The 18,189-nt window shown below is 42.9% G+C and overlaps 1 protein-coding gene across 2 annotated transcripts; it reads left to right on the top strand.

Moving 5' to 3' along the window:
* The first annotated feature begins 5,343 nt into the window (after positions 1–5,343).
* LOC133659981 (hairy/enhancer-of-split related with YRPW motif protein 1-like) lies at positions 5,344–15,642 on the top strand. 2 transcript variants are annotated; one of them, XM_062062947.1, is made up of 5 exons: positions 5,344–5,518; positions 5,594–5,666; positions 5,733–5,816; positions 7,562–7,637; positions 14,606–15,642. In XM_062062947.1, the coding sequence occupies exons 1-5, from the start codon at positions 5,433–5,435 to the stop codon at positions 15,151–15,153; spliced, it is 867 nt and encodes a 288-aa protein (XP_061918931.1). In that variant the 5' UTR covers positions 5,344–5,432; the 3' UTR covers positions 15,154–15,642. The 2 variants fall into 2 exon arrangements, with proteins under 2 accessions (XP_061918931.1, XP_061918930.1); XM_062062946.1 differs by having other exon boundaries at positions 5,356–5,518; positions 7,562–7,643; positions 14,606–15,640.
* Positions 15,643–18,189: the final 2,547 nt, after the last annotated feature.

The following is an 18,189-nucleotide window of genomic DNA, read 5'->3' on the forward strand; positions in this document are numbered from 1 at the left end:
CCCGAATGGCAGAGCTTCTCACCCTATCTCTAAGGGAGAGACCCGCCACCCGGCGGAGGAAACTCATTTCGGCCGCTTGTACCCGTGATCTTATCCTTTCGGTCATAACCCAAAGCTCATGACCATAGGTGAGGATGGCAACGTAGATCGACCGGTAAATTCCTGCTCAGCTCCTTCTTCACCACAACAGATTGATACAGCGTCCGCATTACTGAAGACGCCGCACCGATCCGCCTGTCAATCTCACAATCCACTCTTCCCCCACTCGTGAACAAGACTCCTAGGTACTTGAACTCCTCCATTTGGGGCAAGATCTCCTCCCCAACCTGGAGATGGCACCCAACCCTTTCCCGGGCGAAAACCACGGACTCGGACTTTGAGGTGCTGATTCTCATCCCAGTCGCTTTACACTCGGCTGCGAACCGATCCAGTGAGAGCTGAAGATCCTGGCCAGTTGAAGCCATCAGGACCACATCATCTGCAAAAAGCAGAGACCTAATCCTGCAGCCACCAAACCGGATCCCCTCAACGCCCTGACTGCTCCTAGAAATTCTGTCCATAAAAGTTATGAACAGAATCAGTGACAAAGGGCAGCCTTAGAAACGGGTCCGACTTACTGCTGGCAATGCGGACCAAGATCTGACACTAATCATACAGGGAGCGGACCGCCACAATCAGACAGTCCGATACCCCATACTCTCTGAGCACTCCACATAGGACTTCCCGGGGGACACGGTCGAATGCCTTCTCCAAGTCCACAAAGTACATGTAGACTGGTTGGGCAAACTCCCATGATCCGAGGTTGTATCCAGCGTAGCCTCCTCTCCAGTACACCTGAATAGACCTTACCGGGAAGGCTGAGGAGTGTGATCCCACGATAGTTGGAACACACCCTCCGGTTCCCACACCCCGATCTACCAATCCAGAGGTTCCGCCCCCGATGTCCACGCGATGTTGCAGAGTCTTGTCAACCAAGACAGCCCCACAGCATCCAGAGCCTTAAGGAACTCCGTGCGGATCTTATCCACCCCCGGGGCCTTTCCACCGAAGAGCCCCAGAAATAGGAGAGCCCACCACAGATTCCCCAGGCACTGCTTCCTCATAGAAAGATGTTTTGGTGGGATTGAGGAGGTCTTCAAAGTATTCCCTCCACCGATCCACAACAGCCGCAGTAGAGGTCAGCAGCACACCATCCCCACCATACACGGTGTTGACAGTGCACTGCTTCCCCCCCTGAGGCGGCGGATGGCGGACCAGAATCGCTTCGAAGCCGTCCGGAAGTCGTTTTCCATGGCTTCCCTAAACTCCTCCCATATCTGAGTTTCTGCCTCCGCAACCGCTGAAGCCGCACTTCGTTTGGCCTGTCTGTACTTGTCCGCTGCCTCTGGAGTCCCATGAGCCAAAAGGACCCGATAGGACTCTTTCTTCAGCTTGACAGCATCCCTCACTGCTGGTGTCCACCAGCGGGTTCTAGGATTACCGCCACGACAGGCACCAACCACTTTGCGGCCACAGCTCCAATCAGCCGCCTCAACAATAGAGGCACGGAACATCGTCCGCTATGATCAATATCCAGTGCCTCCCTCGTGACATGTTCAAAGTTCTTCCGGAGGTGGGAATTGAAACTCTCTCTGACAGGAGACTCTGCTAGACGTTCCCAGCAGACCCTCACAATGCGTTGGGGCCTGCCAGGTCTGTCGGGCATCCTCCCCCACCATAGGAGCCAGCTCACCACCAGGTGGTGATCGGTAGAAAGCTCTGCCCCTCTCTTCACCCGAGTATCCAAAACATGAGGCCGCAAATCCGATGACACAACTACAAAGTCAATCATGGAACTGCGGCCGAGGGTGTCCTGGTGCCAAGTGCACATATGGACGCCCTTATGTTTGAACATTGTGTTTGTTATGGACAATCCATGACAAGCACAAAAGTCCAATAACAAAGCACCACTTGGGTTCAAATCCGGGCGGCCATTCTTCCCAATCACGCCTCTCCAGGTTTCACTGTCGTTGCCAACATGAGCGTTGAAGTCCCCCAGCAGAACGAGGGAATCACCCGAGGGAGCACTCTCCAGTACTCCGTCAAGGGAATCCAAAAAGAGTGGGTACTCTGAAGGCAGGGGGAAGCTACCCTCCCGTCTACTGGGTTAAAGTCCAACGTGCAGGCTTTGAGCCAGGGGGCACCCCAGCCCGTCGCCTCTCAGTGCTTGCAACGCCAGAGTGGAAAAGAGTCCAGCCCCTCTCGAGAGAACTGATTCCAGAGTCCTTACTGTGCGTCGAAGTGAATCCAACTATATCTACCCGGAACTTCTCCACCTCGCGCACCAGCTCAGGCTCCTTCCCTCCCAGCGAGGTGACGTTCCACGTCCCAAGAGCTAGCTTATGTAGCCGAGGATCGGTTGCCAAGTGCACTGCCTTCGGCTTCCGCCCAGCTCACACTGCACCCGACCTCTATGACCCCTCCCATCAGTGGTGAGCCCATTGCCGGCCGGGCCCCATGGGGTCAGGCCCGGCCACCAGGCGCTCGCCATTGTGCCCCACCTCCGGGCCTGGCTCCAGAGGGGAGCCCCGGTGACCCGCGTCCGGGCAAGGGAAATCTAGGTCCTCGAGTTGTACTTTTCATAAAGGTCTTTGAGCTGCTCTTTGTCTGATCCCTCACGTAGGATCTGTTTGTCTTGGGAGACCCTACCAGGGGGCATAGAAGCCCCCGGACAACATAGCTCCTAGGATTATTGGGACACGCAAACTCCTCTACCACGATAAGGTGGCAGCTCAGAAAGGAGGTGTGTGTGTGTATTATTTATACTTAGACTTAGACTTACTTTTTATTGTCATTCAAATTTGAACTTTACAGTACAGATAAGAACGAAATTTTGTTGCATTAGCTCATGGTAGTGCAGGATAAAAAAGCAATAATGTGCATATATAAAAAAATAAATAGGTTACTGTACAGATAAATATATTGCAGTTTTTCATTTGCATCCACGTTTATGGATGTATGTTATATTGTCTTTTTTATTCCAGCGAGTTAATCCATTTTGGGGGGAGTTGAGGGGATAATTATGATGCGTGCAAGAGTCTTACGGCCTGAGGGACGAAGCTGTTACAGAACCTAGAGGTTCTGCTTCGGAGGCTGCGCGGAACCTCTTATATATTATATTATATTATATTATATTATATTATATATATATATATATATATATATATATATATATATATATATATATATATATATATATATATATAATATAAGTATATATATATATATATATATATATATATATATATATATATATATATTTATATATATATATATATATATATATATATATATTAGAGTTATAGTTTAATAGTTATATTAACATCAAATGTTAATATTAACTAAACAAGTACTCTATGTAAGAAGTAAATAAAGACTTAAAGGCCTACTGAAATGAATTTTTTTTATTTAAACGGGGATAGCAGATCTATTCTATGTGTCATACTTGATCATTTCGCGATATTGCCATATTTTTGCTGAAAGGATTTAGTATAGAACAACGACGATAAAGATTGCAACTTTTGGTATCTGATAAAAAAAAGGCTTGCACCTACCGGAAGTAGCGTGACGTAGTCAGTTGAACATATACGCAAAGTTCCCTATTGTTTACAATGATGGCCGCATGAAGTGAGAGAGATTCGGACCGAGAAAGCGACAATTTCCCCATTAATTTGAGCGAGGATGAAAGATTTGTGGATGAGTAAAGTGCAAGTGAAGGACTAGTGGGGAGTTGAAGCTATTCAGATAGGGAAGATGCTGTGAGAGCCGGGGGTGACCTGATATTCAGCTGGGAATGACTACAACAGTAAATAAACACAAGACATATATATACTCTATTAGCCACAACACAACCAGGCTTATATTTAATATGCCACAAATTAATCCTGCATAAAAACACCTGCGTGTTTGTTATGCTAGCTCCTAGCTCCTCTGCTAGCTCCTAGCTCCATAGAACACGCCAATACAATTCAAACACCTGATCAACACAGACAATCACTCAGCCCAAAAGACCGTTTACCTAACCCAAGGTTCATAAAGCTTATATATTTTTAAAAAGTTACGTACGTGACGCGCACATACGGTCAAGTTATCGAATGTTTAGCAGCCAAGGCTGCATACTCACGGTACCTGATATTCAGCTGGGAATGACTACAACAGTAAATAAACACAAGACATATATATACTCTATTAGCCACAACACAACCAGGCTTATATTTAATATGCCACAAATTAATCCTGCATAATAACACCTGCGTGTTTGTTATGCTAGCTCCTAGCTCCTCTGCTAGCTCCTAGCTCCATAGAACACGCCAATACAATTCAAACACCTGATCAACACACACAATCACTCAGCCCAAAAGACCGTTCACCTAACCCAAGGTTCATAAAGCTTATATATTTTTAAAAAGTTACGTACGTGACGCGCACTTACGGTACGGTACGTGTTATGCTAGCTCCTAGCTCCTCTGCTAGCTCCTAGCTCCATAGAACACGCCAATACAATTCAAACACATGATCAACACACACAATCACTCAGCCCAAAAGACCGTTCACCTAACCCAAGGTTCATAAAGCTTATATATTTTAAAAAAGTTACGTACATACGCAAAAAAAAGCCAAAGCTGCATACTCACAGTAGCACGTCTGCGTCTTTGTCATCCAAATCAAAGTAATCCTGGTAAGAGTCTGTGTTGTCCCAGTTCTCTACAGGCGTCTGTGTATCCAAATCAAAAGTCCTCCTGGTTAGAGTCTCTGTTATCCGAGTTCTTCCATCTTGACTGCATCTTTCGGGAATGTAAACAAAGAAGCGCCGGCTGTGTACTGTTGTGGCTGACTACGTTCGAAAAATACGTCCATTTCGCACCGACAACTTTCTTCTTTGCTTGCTCGGCTTCCTTCTCCATAATGCAATGAACATGATTGAAACAGATTCACGAACACAGATGTCCAGAATACTGTGGAATTATGAAATGAAAACAGAGCTTTTTCGTATCGGCTTCAATGTGGAAGGCATACCCGTGTTCGCCGGGCTACGTCACACGCATACGTCATCCTCAGAGGCGTTTCGAACCGGAAGTTTAGCGGCAAATTTAAAATGTCACTTTATAAGTTAACCCGGCCGTATTGGCATGTGTTATAATGGTAAGATTTCATCATTGATATATAAACTATCAGACTGCGTGGTCGGTAGTAGTGGGTTTCAGTAGGCCTTTAATGGCAACAAAAACACAATACACCCTGACCTGACATCACTCCTATTGAAATCAAAACTGCAGTCTCAGGCCCCGCCCACTTGTCGGCGAGGCCCCGCCCCCTCGGAGCCCACGGAGCGAGTTTAAAGAGAGTCCCTGCTGAGAGCTGCTGTCACAGCTCGCACGTCGTGTGGTGGAAACATGAAGAGAAGCCAAACTTACAGCTCGTCAGACAGCGACTTGGACGACAACATCGAAGTAGAGAAAGACAGCGGCGACGAAAATGGGTTTGTTAAGCTTTTTTGTTTTGTTTTGTTAACTTGACTATATATTTGTACTCTTATATTGTTACTGTGTTGCAGTCCTGCTGACTGTCACGACTCTACGTCACCTTCCACGACCACTCAGGTTCAAGCCAGGAAACGACGCAGAGGAGTGAGTACTTTTAATTTGTCCTACTACTCGAAGTACTTCTTCTCTTACACTTGAAACCGATTCTAGATCATCGAGAAAAGGAGACGCGACCGCATCAACAACAGTTTGTCTGAGCTGAGAAGACTGGTGCCAAGTGCCTTTGAGAAACAGGTAACAATTCATTTGTACATTCATATTGACACCCGAGAGGGACAAGCGGTAGAAAAATGGATGGATGGATGGACAATATTACATATTTCTTGGAGGGTTTCTTACTTTTTTGTAGATAAATACCAAAATGCTTAATGAGGGATACAATTGCTTTGTGCTCTTTTTGCTTGTCAGCTAGTAAAAACTGACCTGGGACCTGTTTTGAACAAACACTAATCCAGACCTGGGCAAATTAAGGCCCGGGGGCCACATGCGGCCCGTTAAGCTTTTCAATCTGGCCCGCCAGACATTCCCAAATAATTGTTTTAGATCTTTAAGATGGAAAGTGTAGCTACCATTATGATGTGCAGTGATGTTTTCTAATGACCGTAAATCTTCAACTATACAAAGTATTTCAATGGTTGGAATCTGCGCTTATGGATGATATACCAGTTACTGTGGGCATCTAATTAGTTACTAGGGGTGTGGGGAAAAATCGATTCGAATTCGAATCGCGATTCTCACGTCTCATTTTTAAAAAATCGATTTTTTATTTTTTATTTATTTATTTATTTATTTAGTAATTTTTTATTTTTTTAGTTTTTATTTTTTTATGAATCAATCCAACAAAACAATACACAGCAATTCCATAACAATTCAATCCAATTCCAAAACCAAACCCGACCCGGCAACACTCAGAACTGCAATAAACAGAGCAATTGAGAGGAGACACAAACACGACACAGAACAAACCAAAAGTAGTGAAACAAAAATGAATATTATCAACAACAGTATCAATATTAGTTACAATTTCAACATAGCATTGATTAAAAATCCCTCATTGCCATTATCATTAGACATTTATAAAAAAAATTTAAAAAATGAACAATAGTGTCACAGTGGCTTACACTTGCATCGCATCTCATAAGCTTGACAACACACTGTGTCCAATATTTTCACAAAGATAAAATAAGTCATATTTTTGGTTCATTTAATAGTTTAAAAAAAAAAGATTTACATTATTGCAATCAGTTGATAAAACATTGTCCTTTACAATTATAAAAGCTTTTTACAAAAATCTACTACTCTGCTTGCATGTCAGCAGACTGGGGTAGATCCTGCTGAAATCCTATGTATTGAATGAACAGAGAATCCTTTTAAATCAGGACAAAATCGTTTTTGAATCGAGAATCGTGTTGAATTGAAAAAAAATCGATTTTAAATCGAATCGTGACCCCAAGAATCGATATTGAATCGAATCGTGGGACACCCAAAAATTCACAGCCCTATTAGTTACTATGGTCATCTAATTAGCTACTATGGTAATCTACGTCACAGCAGCTCAGACGAGGCACCAAGCAGTGTGGGCGGGAAGCGTTTCCACAGACACAGCTTAGTGATATATCAGATGTATCAGATTGTAGGTGGGTTTATTTTGTACCCTTCGCGTTCATATTTCACTGTTTGTTGCGTTTCACTTGATTGTAAAATATGTCGATCGAAAGAAGGTGTGACATTCATATTTTGTCAATATTCAGTGTTTTATCGTTCATAGAAACATGTAAAAATCCATTAAGTTTTTTTGAGGCGGTCTGTCATAACGTTTTTAGCATTCAATCAGACATTATTGTGAGGCTTTGTATTAGTGTTCCTAAAAATAGATATACCGGCCCCCAGACACATTTTTTTCTCTAAATTTGGCCCCGAGTCAAAATAATTGCCCAGGTTTGCACTAATCCGATGTTGCAACTTGCCAAACTGTGCAGGGATCAGCCAAACTGGAAAAAGCAGAAATCCTGCAAATGACGGTGGACCATTTGAAGATGCTGCATGCATCTGGAGGTAAAGGTAAGATGCATTCTGACATGATACGCTCATATCACAGATATCATAATTATATAAAATGGTATGATGTAATGAAATGATATGAAAAGGTATGATATTGTTGCATAAGATTGTATGACAGGGTATGATATAAAGAAAACAATCACGTATATGACATGAATATGATACAACTCAATCAATCAATCAATGTTTATTTATATAGCCCTAAATCACAAGTGTCTCAAAGGGCTGTACAAGCCACAACGACATCCTCGGTACAGAGCCCACATACGGGCAAGGAAAACTCACCCCAGTGGGACGTCAATGTGAATGACTATGAGAAACCTTGGAGAGGACCGCATATGTGGGTAACCCCCCCCCCCCCCCCCCCCCTCTAGGGGAGACCGAAAGCAATGGATGTCGGGTGGGTCTGACATAATATTGTGAAAGTCCAACATATCAGCTAAAGTCCAGTCCATGGTGGGACCAGCAGGAACCATCCCGAGCGGAGACGGGTCAGCAGCGTAGAGATGTCCCCATCCGATGAACAGGCTAGCGGTCCACCCCGGAGCAGAGTAGAAAAGAAAAGAAAAGAAACGGCAGATCAACTGGTCTAAAAAGGGAGCCTATTTGAAGGCTAGAGTATACAAATGAGTTTTAAGATGAGACTTAAATGCTTCTACTGAGGTAGCATCTCTAACTTTTACCGGGAGGGCATTCCATAGTATTGGAGCCCGAATAGAAAACGCTCTATAGCCCGCAGACTTTTTTTGGGCTCTGGGAATCACTAATAAGCCGGAGTTCTTTGAACGCAGATTTCTTGCCGGGACATATGGTACAATACAATCGGCAAGATAGGCAGGAGCTTGACCGTGTAGTATTTTATACGTAAGTAGTAAAACCTTAAAGTCGCATCTTAAGTGCACAGGAAGCCAGTGCAAGTGAGCCAGTATAGGCGTAATATGATCAAACTTTCTTGTTTTTGTCAAAAGTCTAGCAGCCGCATTTTGTACCATCTGTAATCTTTTAATGCTAGACATAGGGAGGCCCGAAAATAAAACGTTACAGTAATCGAGACGAGATGTAACGAACGCATGAATAATGATCTCAGCATCGCTTGTGGACAAAATGGAACGAATTTTAGCGATATTACGGAGATGAAAGAAGGCCGTTTTAGTAACACTCTTAATGTGTGACTCAAACGAGAGAGTTGGGTCGAAGATAATACCCAGATTCTTTACCGAGTCGCCTTGTTTAATTGTTTGGTTGTCAAATGTTAAGGTGGTATTATTAAATAGATGTCGGTGTTGAGCAGGACCGATAATCAGCATTTCCGTTTTCTTAGCGTTGAGTTGCAAAAAGTTAGCGGACATCCATTGTTTAATTTCATTAAGACGCGCCTCCAGCTGACTACAGTCCGGCGTGTTGGTCAGCTTTAGGGGCAAGTAGAGTTGGGTGTCATCAGCATAACAATGAAAGCTAACACCGTATTTGCGTATGATGTCACCTAGCGGCAGCATGTAAATACTAAAGAGTGCAGGGCCAAGAACCGAACCCTGGGAAACTCCGCACGTTACCTTAACATAGTCCGAGGTCACATTGTTATGGGAGACACACTGCATCCTGTCAGTAAGATAAGAGTTAAACCAAGACAAGGCTAAGTCTGTCATCCCAATACGCGTTTTGATACGCTCTAATAAAATATTATGATCAACAGTATCGAAAGCGGCGCTAAGATCAAAAAGCAGCAACATAGATGAAGCATCAGAATCCATCGTTAGCAATAGATCATTAGTCATTTTTGCGAGGGCTGTCTCCGTAGAGTGATTTGCCCTGAAACCGGATTGAAAAGGTTCACAGAGATTGTTAGACGCTAAGTGTTCATTTAGCTGCTGTGCGACAATTTTTTCGAGAATTTTCGAGATAAACGGAAGGTGGGACACCGGCCGGTAGTTTACCATGAGGTCAGGATCGAGGTTAGGTCTTTTGAGTAGAGGATGAAAAACCGCTTTTTTGAATGCTAGGGGAACAGTACGAGAGGAAAGTGATAAGTTTATAATATTTAACACTGATGGACCTAATAAAACAAAAAGCTCCTTGATAAGTTTCCCAGGAATTGGGTCAAGTAAACATGTTGTTTGTTTTGTCCCATTTACACATTTTAACAATTCCTCCAATGTTATTTCATCAAAGAGAGAGAAACTATTTTGGAGGGCGGTATCCGTCGTATATGCAGTCGTATCTGTGTTAATAGAACCCAGTTGTAGCTGAGATGCATTGTCTTTAATCTCTTTTCTAATGACTTCAATTTTCTTATTAAAGAAATTCATAAAGTCATCTGCTGAGTGGGTGGAGCTACTGGGTGGAGTCCCTTGTTGGGTTAGCGATGCTACTGTACTAAACAAAAATTTAGGATCATTTTTGTTGAGGTGGATGAGATTTCAGTAATATTTAGCTTTAGCTAAGGTAAGCATGCGTTTATAAGTTATTAAACTATCACTCCATGCTTGATGGAAAACCTCAAGTTTAGTCGCACGCCATTTGCGTTCCAGCTTTCTACATGATAATTTCTGGGCTTTAGTTTCTTCTGTAAACCATGGGGTACGCCTTTTAGGGGCCCTTTTTAGCTTTGGCGGTGCTACACTATCAATGGTGTCGCGCAGGGCGTCGTTAAAGCTGTTAGTGAGGTTATCAATAGAGCCCACATAATTTGGGAATGGTGCCATTACCGAAGGCAGTAGGTCAGTAAGAGTCGTCGTTGTGGCAGCATTAATGTTGCGGCTGCTATAGTAGTTATTATTATTAGTTTGTTGACAATGAGTCAGAACTTCGAATTTTATAAGGTAATGATCGGACATTACTTTAGTGTACGGGAGTATCGTAACTTTAGAGGTGGTGACACCCCTGACAAGCACTAGATCTATCGTATTACCGTTGCGATGCGTGGGTTCATTTATTATTTGTGTAAGACCACAGCTATCAATTATAGTCTGGAGCGCCACGCATGGAGGGTCCGATGGGGTATTCATATGGATGTTAAAGTCTCCCATTATGATTATATTGTCGGCGTGCGTCACTAGATCAGCAATGAACTCTGAAAATTCATTGATAAAGTCCGAATAGGGCCCTGGGGGGCGGTAGATGACAGCCAGGTGGAGAGGCAGCGGTGTGACAAACCTCACAGTAAGCACCTCAAACGAGTTATATTTATTATTTAGGTCTGAGGTAAGGCTAAAGTTTTTGTTGTATATTAGTGCAACACCCCCACCCCTTTTAATGGGGCGGGCAATATGCGTTCCCGTATAGCCAGGAGGAGACGCCTCACCCAGCGCAAAAAATTCGTCTGGTTTGAGCCAGGTCTCGGCTAGACCAACGACATCAAGATTGTTGTCTCTGATGACTTCATTAACTAATAACGTTTTGGAAGACAATGACCTTATGTTTAAAAAGCCCATATTATAGGTAGTGGGCTGTTTTGAGGATTGTTTGTTGAAAGTATCCGTAGTAGCAATATTAATAATGTTACGTTTATTATGCGTAGTGCACTTTAAATAATTTCGACCATATCTAGGAATTGATATGACAGGAATTTTTAGATTGTTTGCCACCTCAGTAAAATGCATGTCCACCTCTGACGCAGAAAAAACATTATGTGAGTTGTAAATTATTCTAAGAGAATTGCTATGTGTGCAGGGATTATCCAGCCTGGCGCTGGCTAGTTCTATCTTAACAGACTCCTTATTAGCGCTTCTTTGTGGATTAGCATTTAGCTTTTTCGTTAGCCCCGCTAACAACAACGCATTTAGCTTTGTTGTTAGCCCCGCCCGACACCCCCGCTTCTGCTTCCGAGCGCATCGCTTACGTCTCTTTCGCTGACGGTCTCCGCTGGTAGTGGACGCCGCTGCTTCAAAGGCCACTGCTGGATGTAGCTCGCGAAGAATTCCCAAGCTAGCGAGTAGGTCCACCGTACTAAATGATGTAAAAGGCTATAACATGATATACTGTGATACGACACATTCTATTATAATATGATATTGCTATGGTATCACTGTATATGATAGGGTATGATATGCTATGCTAGGCATGATATGATTTGACACAGTATGGTGCATATTGGTATGATTCGGTATGGTATGCTATATTATGTCACATTGTGTACAGTGTGATAGGGTAGGTTATGCTCTATTATGTTGTGATATTACAGTATCCTAACCAGTATGATGTATTATATATAGTATGATAGGATGTGATATTGTCACACCCTGCCTCGGGTGAAGGTAATGTAACCTTTGCAAACGGGACTTTCAAACCAAGGATGGCAAGGCACGCAGTTGTAAACAGTTTACAAACATTTATTTAAACCCCAAAGTGTCAAAGGTGAACAACAAATCAACAGGAAACCAAGCACCAAAATCTGCAATAGTAATACATGAGGAATAGTAAATATAGATTCTAAATCAATTTCAAAGTCGCATGCGTTAAATCAAGCGTAGGCCGAAACAATTAATCAAAATAAGCATATTTAAACTTAATCCAAAGATAAATTATCCATTAAAACAAAATAAATGTATTCACAATCAAATGTCATTAATCAAATATGTCAAAGTAAAGAATTAAATAATCAAAACAGATTTAGCAAAATCTATTAGCAAAGCAACCAAACTCATTTAAGCGGTTCCAACACAACAGAATATCATCATCAAAATAATCCCCTCAGTAGATGTTAGGTGATGCATGGACACATGACTGACAACCTCCTCTGCCAGAAAATAGCATTTTTCCACTCCCACGAGCTGGGACCAATTTGACGCGGGGGATTAAGAATGCTGTTTTTTGTAAATACACCATAAATAAACCATCACAAGTCTAAAGTATTCACATTTGAGCTTGTAGATCTGTCAGTTTTGCTTCAGTGGATTCAGGTTCGGAGATCATAACTTGTAAATGTCTCTAACAGCCAGCTTTTGAGAACCATGGTTAGTCCCAAATTGGGCCTAATCAGTGAGGGCAGGTGTGTTTACCTATATAACACTCTCAGCCCCACCCTGACTCTTTTAACCACCAGTTCAGAGTTTGTCCACGTTGTGCTTCCTAACTATTGTATGACACAGCATGATACATGCTATGATAGGGTTGATACAGTATGATGCAATATATATTGTATGACAGGGTCTGGTATGCTATCTTGTGGTCTGATATGATAGTACACCGTATGGTATGTTATTGTTTGATAGTGTATGGTATGCTATATTATGATATGACAGGACACAGTATATGTTATCGTTTGATAGTTTATGGCAGGGGTGTCAAACTCAAATACAGAGTGGGCCAAAATGTAAAAGTGAACAAAGCCGCGGGCCAAGGTTGAACAAATTAACCTTTTAATAGGGACCCAAACAAGTTTTGCATTGAATATTGAACAAGCAAGGCTTATATAACTTTATAGTGACATGCAAAATCAAGTTTCAAATAATAATAATAATAATTAAAAAATATCAATGGCATATCAAATAAAAATTTTAATAAAAATTGAATGCCTCTTTTCTATTTGCAGCCTTCTGAGGTAAATATCAACATTAACTTTTTCCACAGGCTAATAAATTTGAAAATAAAATAACAATGAATAAAACAACCATTCAGTACTTTAAACTGCTCAGTTTGCAACACACTGATTTAATCTGATGTGCCCAAGCCAGATACCTGCCATCTTTTCTTGGATGCTAGTTCATTAATGTCGGGGCTCAGGCTTTGAGATGAGGCAACCTTCATTATCGAACGAAGGTGTTCATCAGTCATTATATCTCATCCACCCGAACCACAGTCTTGGGGGCGTGCCTTAAATGCACTGCCTTTAACGTACTCTACGAGCTATCGTCGCGTCCGCTTTTCATCCATTCTAACATAATTCAGATCCAGTCACAAGATATGTGCGGCTTCTGTACGCACACACGAGTGAATGCAACGCATACTTACTCAACAGCGATACAGGTTACACTGAGGGTGACAGTATAAAAAACTTTAACACTGTTAGAAATATACGCCACACTGTGAATCCACACCAAACAAGAATGACAAACACATTTCGGGAGAACATCCGCACCGTAACACAACATAAACACAACAGAACAAATACCCAGAATCCTTTGCAGCATTAACTCATCCGGGACGCTACAAAATACACCCCCGCAACCACCAAACCTCCCCCCACACACACCTTGTAGCGTCCCGGAAGAGTTAGTTTGGCCCACGGGCCAGAGTTTGACACCCATGGTTTATGGTATGCTATACTATGGTATGATACAGTCTGATATGTTATAGTTCGATAGTGTATAGTATGCTTTATTATGATATGATTTTAAGACACAGTAGGATAAGTTATTGTTTGATATTGTATGATATGCTATAATATGATATAATGATAGGACACAGTATAATATGTTATCGTTTGATAGTGTATGATATGCTACATTATGATATGATGATAGGACACAGTATGATGTTATAGTTAGAGAGTGTATGATATTCTATATTATGATATGATGATAGGACACAGCATGATGTTATAGTTAGATAGTGTATGATATGCTATATTATGATTGGTGATAGGACACAGTATAATATGTTATTGTTTGATAGTGTATGATATGCTATACTATGATATGACGATAAGACACAGTATATGTTATAGTTTGATAGTGTATGATATGCTATAATATGATATGATGATAGGACACAGTATAATATGTTATCGTTTGATAGTGTATGATATAAAGTTAAAGTACCAATATGCTATAATATGGTATGATAGCACACACAGTATGACATGTTATCGTTTGATAGAGTATGGTATGCTATATTATGGTGTGAGGTACATCACATGTGACGTCATCATATATGTATGATATGATATGATATGATCCAGTATGATATGTTCTAGTATGATAAGGTATGATATGTTCCTAATTGTGTGCCTCCGTCACCGCCAGGTTTCTTTGAGGCTCAGACCTTGGCAAAGGATTACCGCAGTCTGGGCTTCAGGGAGTGTTTGGCCGAGACGGCTCGCTTCCTGAGCATCATGGAGGGTCGGGACAGCACGGACCCCCTGCGCCTCCGCCTGGTGTCCCACCTGAGCAACTACGCCTCCCAGAGGGAAGTGCAGGCCGGACTAGAACACTTGGCCTGGGGCTCCGCCTACGGGGCCGGCCCTGCTCCGCTTCCCCATCCCCTCTTGCTCCAACCCCCCCAGGGCAGGACCCCCGCATCCAGAGGAAACAGTCGTCCGTCCTCCACATCCTCCTCCGCCGCCGAGGTCTCGGGGGCGTCCAGGCTCCTGCCCCCCGCCGAGTCTCTCAGGGCCCCCAAAGGGCCAAAGGTGTCACCGCCCCTCCTGTCGTCCCTCTCCTCGCTGTCAGCCTTCCCCCTCTCCTTCGGCGCTTTCCCGCTCGTCTCCCCAGCGACCCTCGGCACAATCGCCCCCCCTTCCGCCCTGTCCAAGCCCTACAGGCCCTGGGGCACGGAGATCGGGGCCTTCTGAAGCCGAGTGGACTGAGTATCATAGCTGTAGCACACACAGGTGACCTTATTGCTGGCGGACGTTATAGATATGGATTATTAAAAGTGATTTAGCTAATATGCACTCTCTTGTTTGAGGGATGAAACACATTTAGTGGTCACGTTGTCATGGATATTTAATATAGACTCACGCCAAACTAACTTCCTGGCAATGGGACACTTGCCTTTTTGTATTTGTCATATTTTTCTATCAATAAATCACATCTAAAATGTGTTAAAAAATAAATTTAAAAAAGGAACAATGCAGGCATGGTTGTAATACTTATGTATGTTATATGCAGCTAAAAAGTGAACAAATATGTTGTACTAGTCAACTGTGCAGGTGCACCTAATGTAGTGTCCAATGCTTGTATTAAGCCAGTGTTTTTCAATCTTTTCTGAGCCAAGGCACATTTTTTTCATTGAAAAAATCCCAAGGCACACCACCAGCAGAAAACTTTAAAAAAAGGATACTCAGTAGCCGATACTGACAATAAAAAGTCGTTGTCGCAATTGTTGGATATGACTTTAAACCATAACCAAGCATGCATCAATATAGCTCTTGTCTCACCGTAGGTGTACTATCACCACCTGTCACATCACGCCGTGACTTGTTTTGAGTTTTTTGCTGTTTTCCTGTGTGTAGTGTTTTAGTTCTTGTCTTGCGCTCCTGTTTTGGTGGCTTTTCCTCTTTTGTTGGTATTTTCCTGTAGCAGTTTCATGTCTTCCGTGAACGCTATTCGCCGCACCTGCTTTGTTTTCGCAATCAAGAATATTCCACTTGTGCGGACGCTATCCTTCTTTGTGGGGACATTGTTGATTGTCAGGTCATGTACGGATGTACTTTGTGGACGCCGTCTGCTCCAAACGCTGTAAGTCTTTGCTGTCGTCCAGCATTCTGTTTTTGTTTACTTTGCAGCCAGTTCAGTTTTAGTTTTGTTTTGCATAGCCTTCCCTAAGCTTCAATGCCTTTTCTTAGCAGCACTCGCCTTTTATTTATTTTTGGTTTAAGTGTTGGATACCTTTTTACCTGCACGCTGCCTCCCGCTGTCGTCTGCATATTGTGCTCACAACAAACCATGTTCCCGACATCTACAAAGCAATTAGCTACCATGCTGCCACCTACTGATATGGAAAAGTATTACACGGTTACTCTGCCGAGCTCTAGACAGCACAGACACTCAACAACGGCACATTTGCGGATTATAATTACTGGTTTGCAAAAAATATTTTTTAACACAATTAGGTAAAATTACATATTTTCCCACGGCCCACCAGACTGTATCTCACGGCACACTAGTGTGCCGCGGCACAGTGGTTGAAAAACACTGTATTAAGCAACTGTGCAGGTGTACCTAATCAAGTGTCCTATACTTGTACTAAGCAACTGTGCAGGTGTACCTAATCAAGGGTCATATGCTTGCACTGGGCAAATGTGCAGGTGTACCTAATCAAGTGTCCTATGCTTGTACTAAGCAACTGTGCAGGTGTACCTAATCAAGTGTCCTATGCTTGTACTAGGCAACTGTGCAGGTGTACCTAATCAAGTGTCCTATGCTTGTACTCAGCAACTGTGCAGGTGTACCTAATCAAGTGTCCTATGCTTGTACTCAGCAACTGTGCAGGTGTACCTAATCAAGTGTCCTATGCTTGTACTAGGCAACTGTGCAGGTGTACCTAATCAAGTGTCCTATGCTTGTACTCGGCAACTGTGCAGGTGTACCTAATCAAGTGTCCTATGCTTGTACTAAGCAACTGTGCAGGTGTACCTAATCAAGTATCCTATGCTTGTATTAAGCAACTGTGCAGGTGTACCTAATCAAGTGTCCTATGCTTGTACTCAGCAACTGTGCAGGTGTACCTAATCAAGTGTCCTATGCTTGTACTAGGCAACTGTGCAGGTGTACCTAATCAAGTGTCCTATGCTTGTACTCAGCAACTGTGCAGGTGTACCTAATCAAGTGTCCTATGCTTGTACTCAGCAACTGTGCAGGTGTACCTAATCAAGTGTCCTATGCTTGTACTCAGCAACTGTGCAGGTGTACCTAATCAAGTGTCCTATGCTTGTACTCAGCAACTGTGCAGGTGTACCTAATCAAGTGTCCTATGCTTGTACTAGGCAACTGTGCAGGTGTACCTAATCAAGTGTCCTATGCTTGTACTCAGCAACTGTGCAGGTGTACCTAATCAAGTGTCCTATGCTTGTACTAGGCAACTGTGCAGGTGTACCTAATCAAGTATCCTATGCTTGTACTCAGCAACTGTGCAGGTGTACCTAATCAAGTGTCCTATGCTTGTACTCAGCAACTGTGCAGGTGTACCTAATCAAGTGTCCTATGCTTGTACTAGGCAACTGTGCAGGTGTACCTAATCAAGTATCCTATGCTTGTACTCAGCAACTGTGCAGGTGTACCTAATCAAGTGTCCTATGCTTGTACTCAGCAACTGTGCAGGTGTACCTAATCAAGTGTCCTATGCTTGTACTAGGCAACTGTGCAGGTGTACCTAATCAAGTGTCCTATGCTTGTACTAAGCAACTGTGCAGGTGTACCTAATCAAGTGTCCTATGCTTGTACTCAGCAACTGTGCAGGTGTACCTAATCAAGTGTCCTATGCTTGTACTCAGCAACTGTGCAGGTGTACCTAATCAAGTGTCCTATGCTTGTACTCAGCAACTGTGCAGGTGTACCTAATCAAGTGTCCTATGCTTGTACTCAGCAACTGTGCAGGTGTACCTAATCAAGTGTCCTATGCTTGTACTAGGCAACTGTGCAGGTGTACCTAATCAAGTATCCTATGCTTGTACTCAGCAACTGTGCAGGTGTACCTAATCAAGTGTCCTATGCTTGTACTCAGCAACTGTGCAGGTGTACCTAATCAAGTGTCCTATGCTTGTACTAGGCAACTGTGCAGGTGTACCTAATCAAGTGTCCTATGCTTGTACTCAGCAACTGTGCAGGTGTACCTAATCAAGTGTCCTATGCTTGTACTCAGCAACTGTGCAGGTGTACCTAATCAA

The sequence above is a fragment of the Entelurus aequoreus genome, linkage group LG11 (genome assembly GCF_033978785.1).
Source record: "Entelurus aequoreus isolate RoL-2023_Sb linkage group LG11, RoL_Eaeq_v1.1, whole genome shotgun sequence".
Lineage (NCBI taxonomy): Eukaryota > Metazoa > Chordata > Actinopteri > Syngnathiformes > Syngnathidae > Entelurus > Entelurus aequoreus.

Coding starts and splice junctions, on each gene's coding strand:
- LOC133659981 (XM_062062946.1), top strand. CDS start 5,433: ATGAAGAGAAGCCAAACTTACAGCTCGTCAGACAGCGACTTGGACGAC. Junction 5,519..5,593: donor GACAGCGGCGACGAAAATGG/GTTTGTTAAGCT, acceptor ACTGTGTTGCAG/TCCTGCTGACTGTCACGACT. Junction 5,817..7,561: donor CAAGTGCCTTTGAGAAACAG/GTAACAATTCAT, acceptor CAAACTGTGCAG/GGATCAGCCAAACTGGAAAA.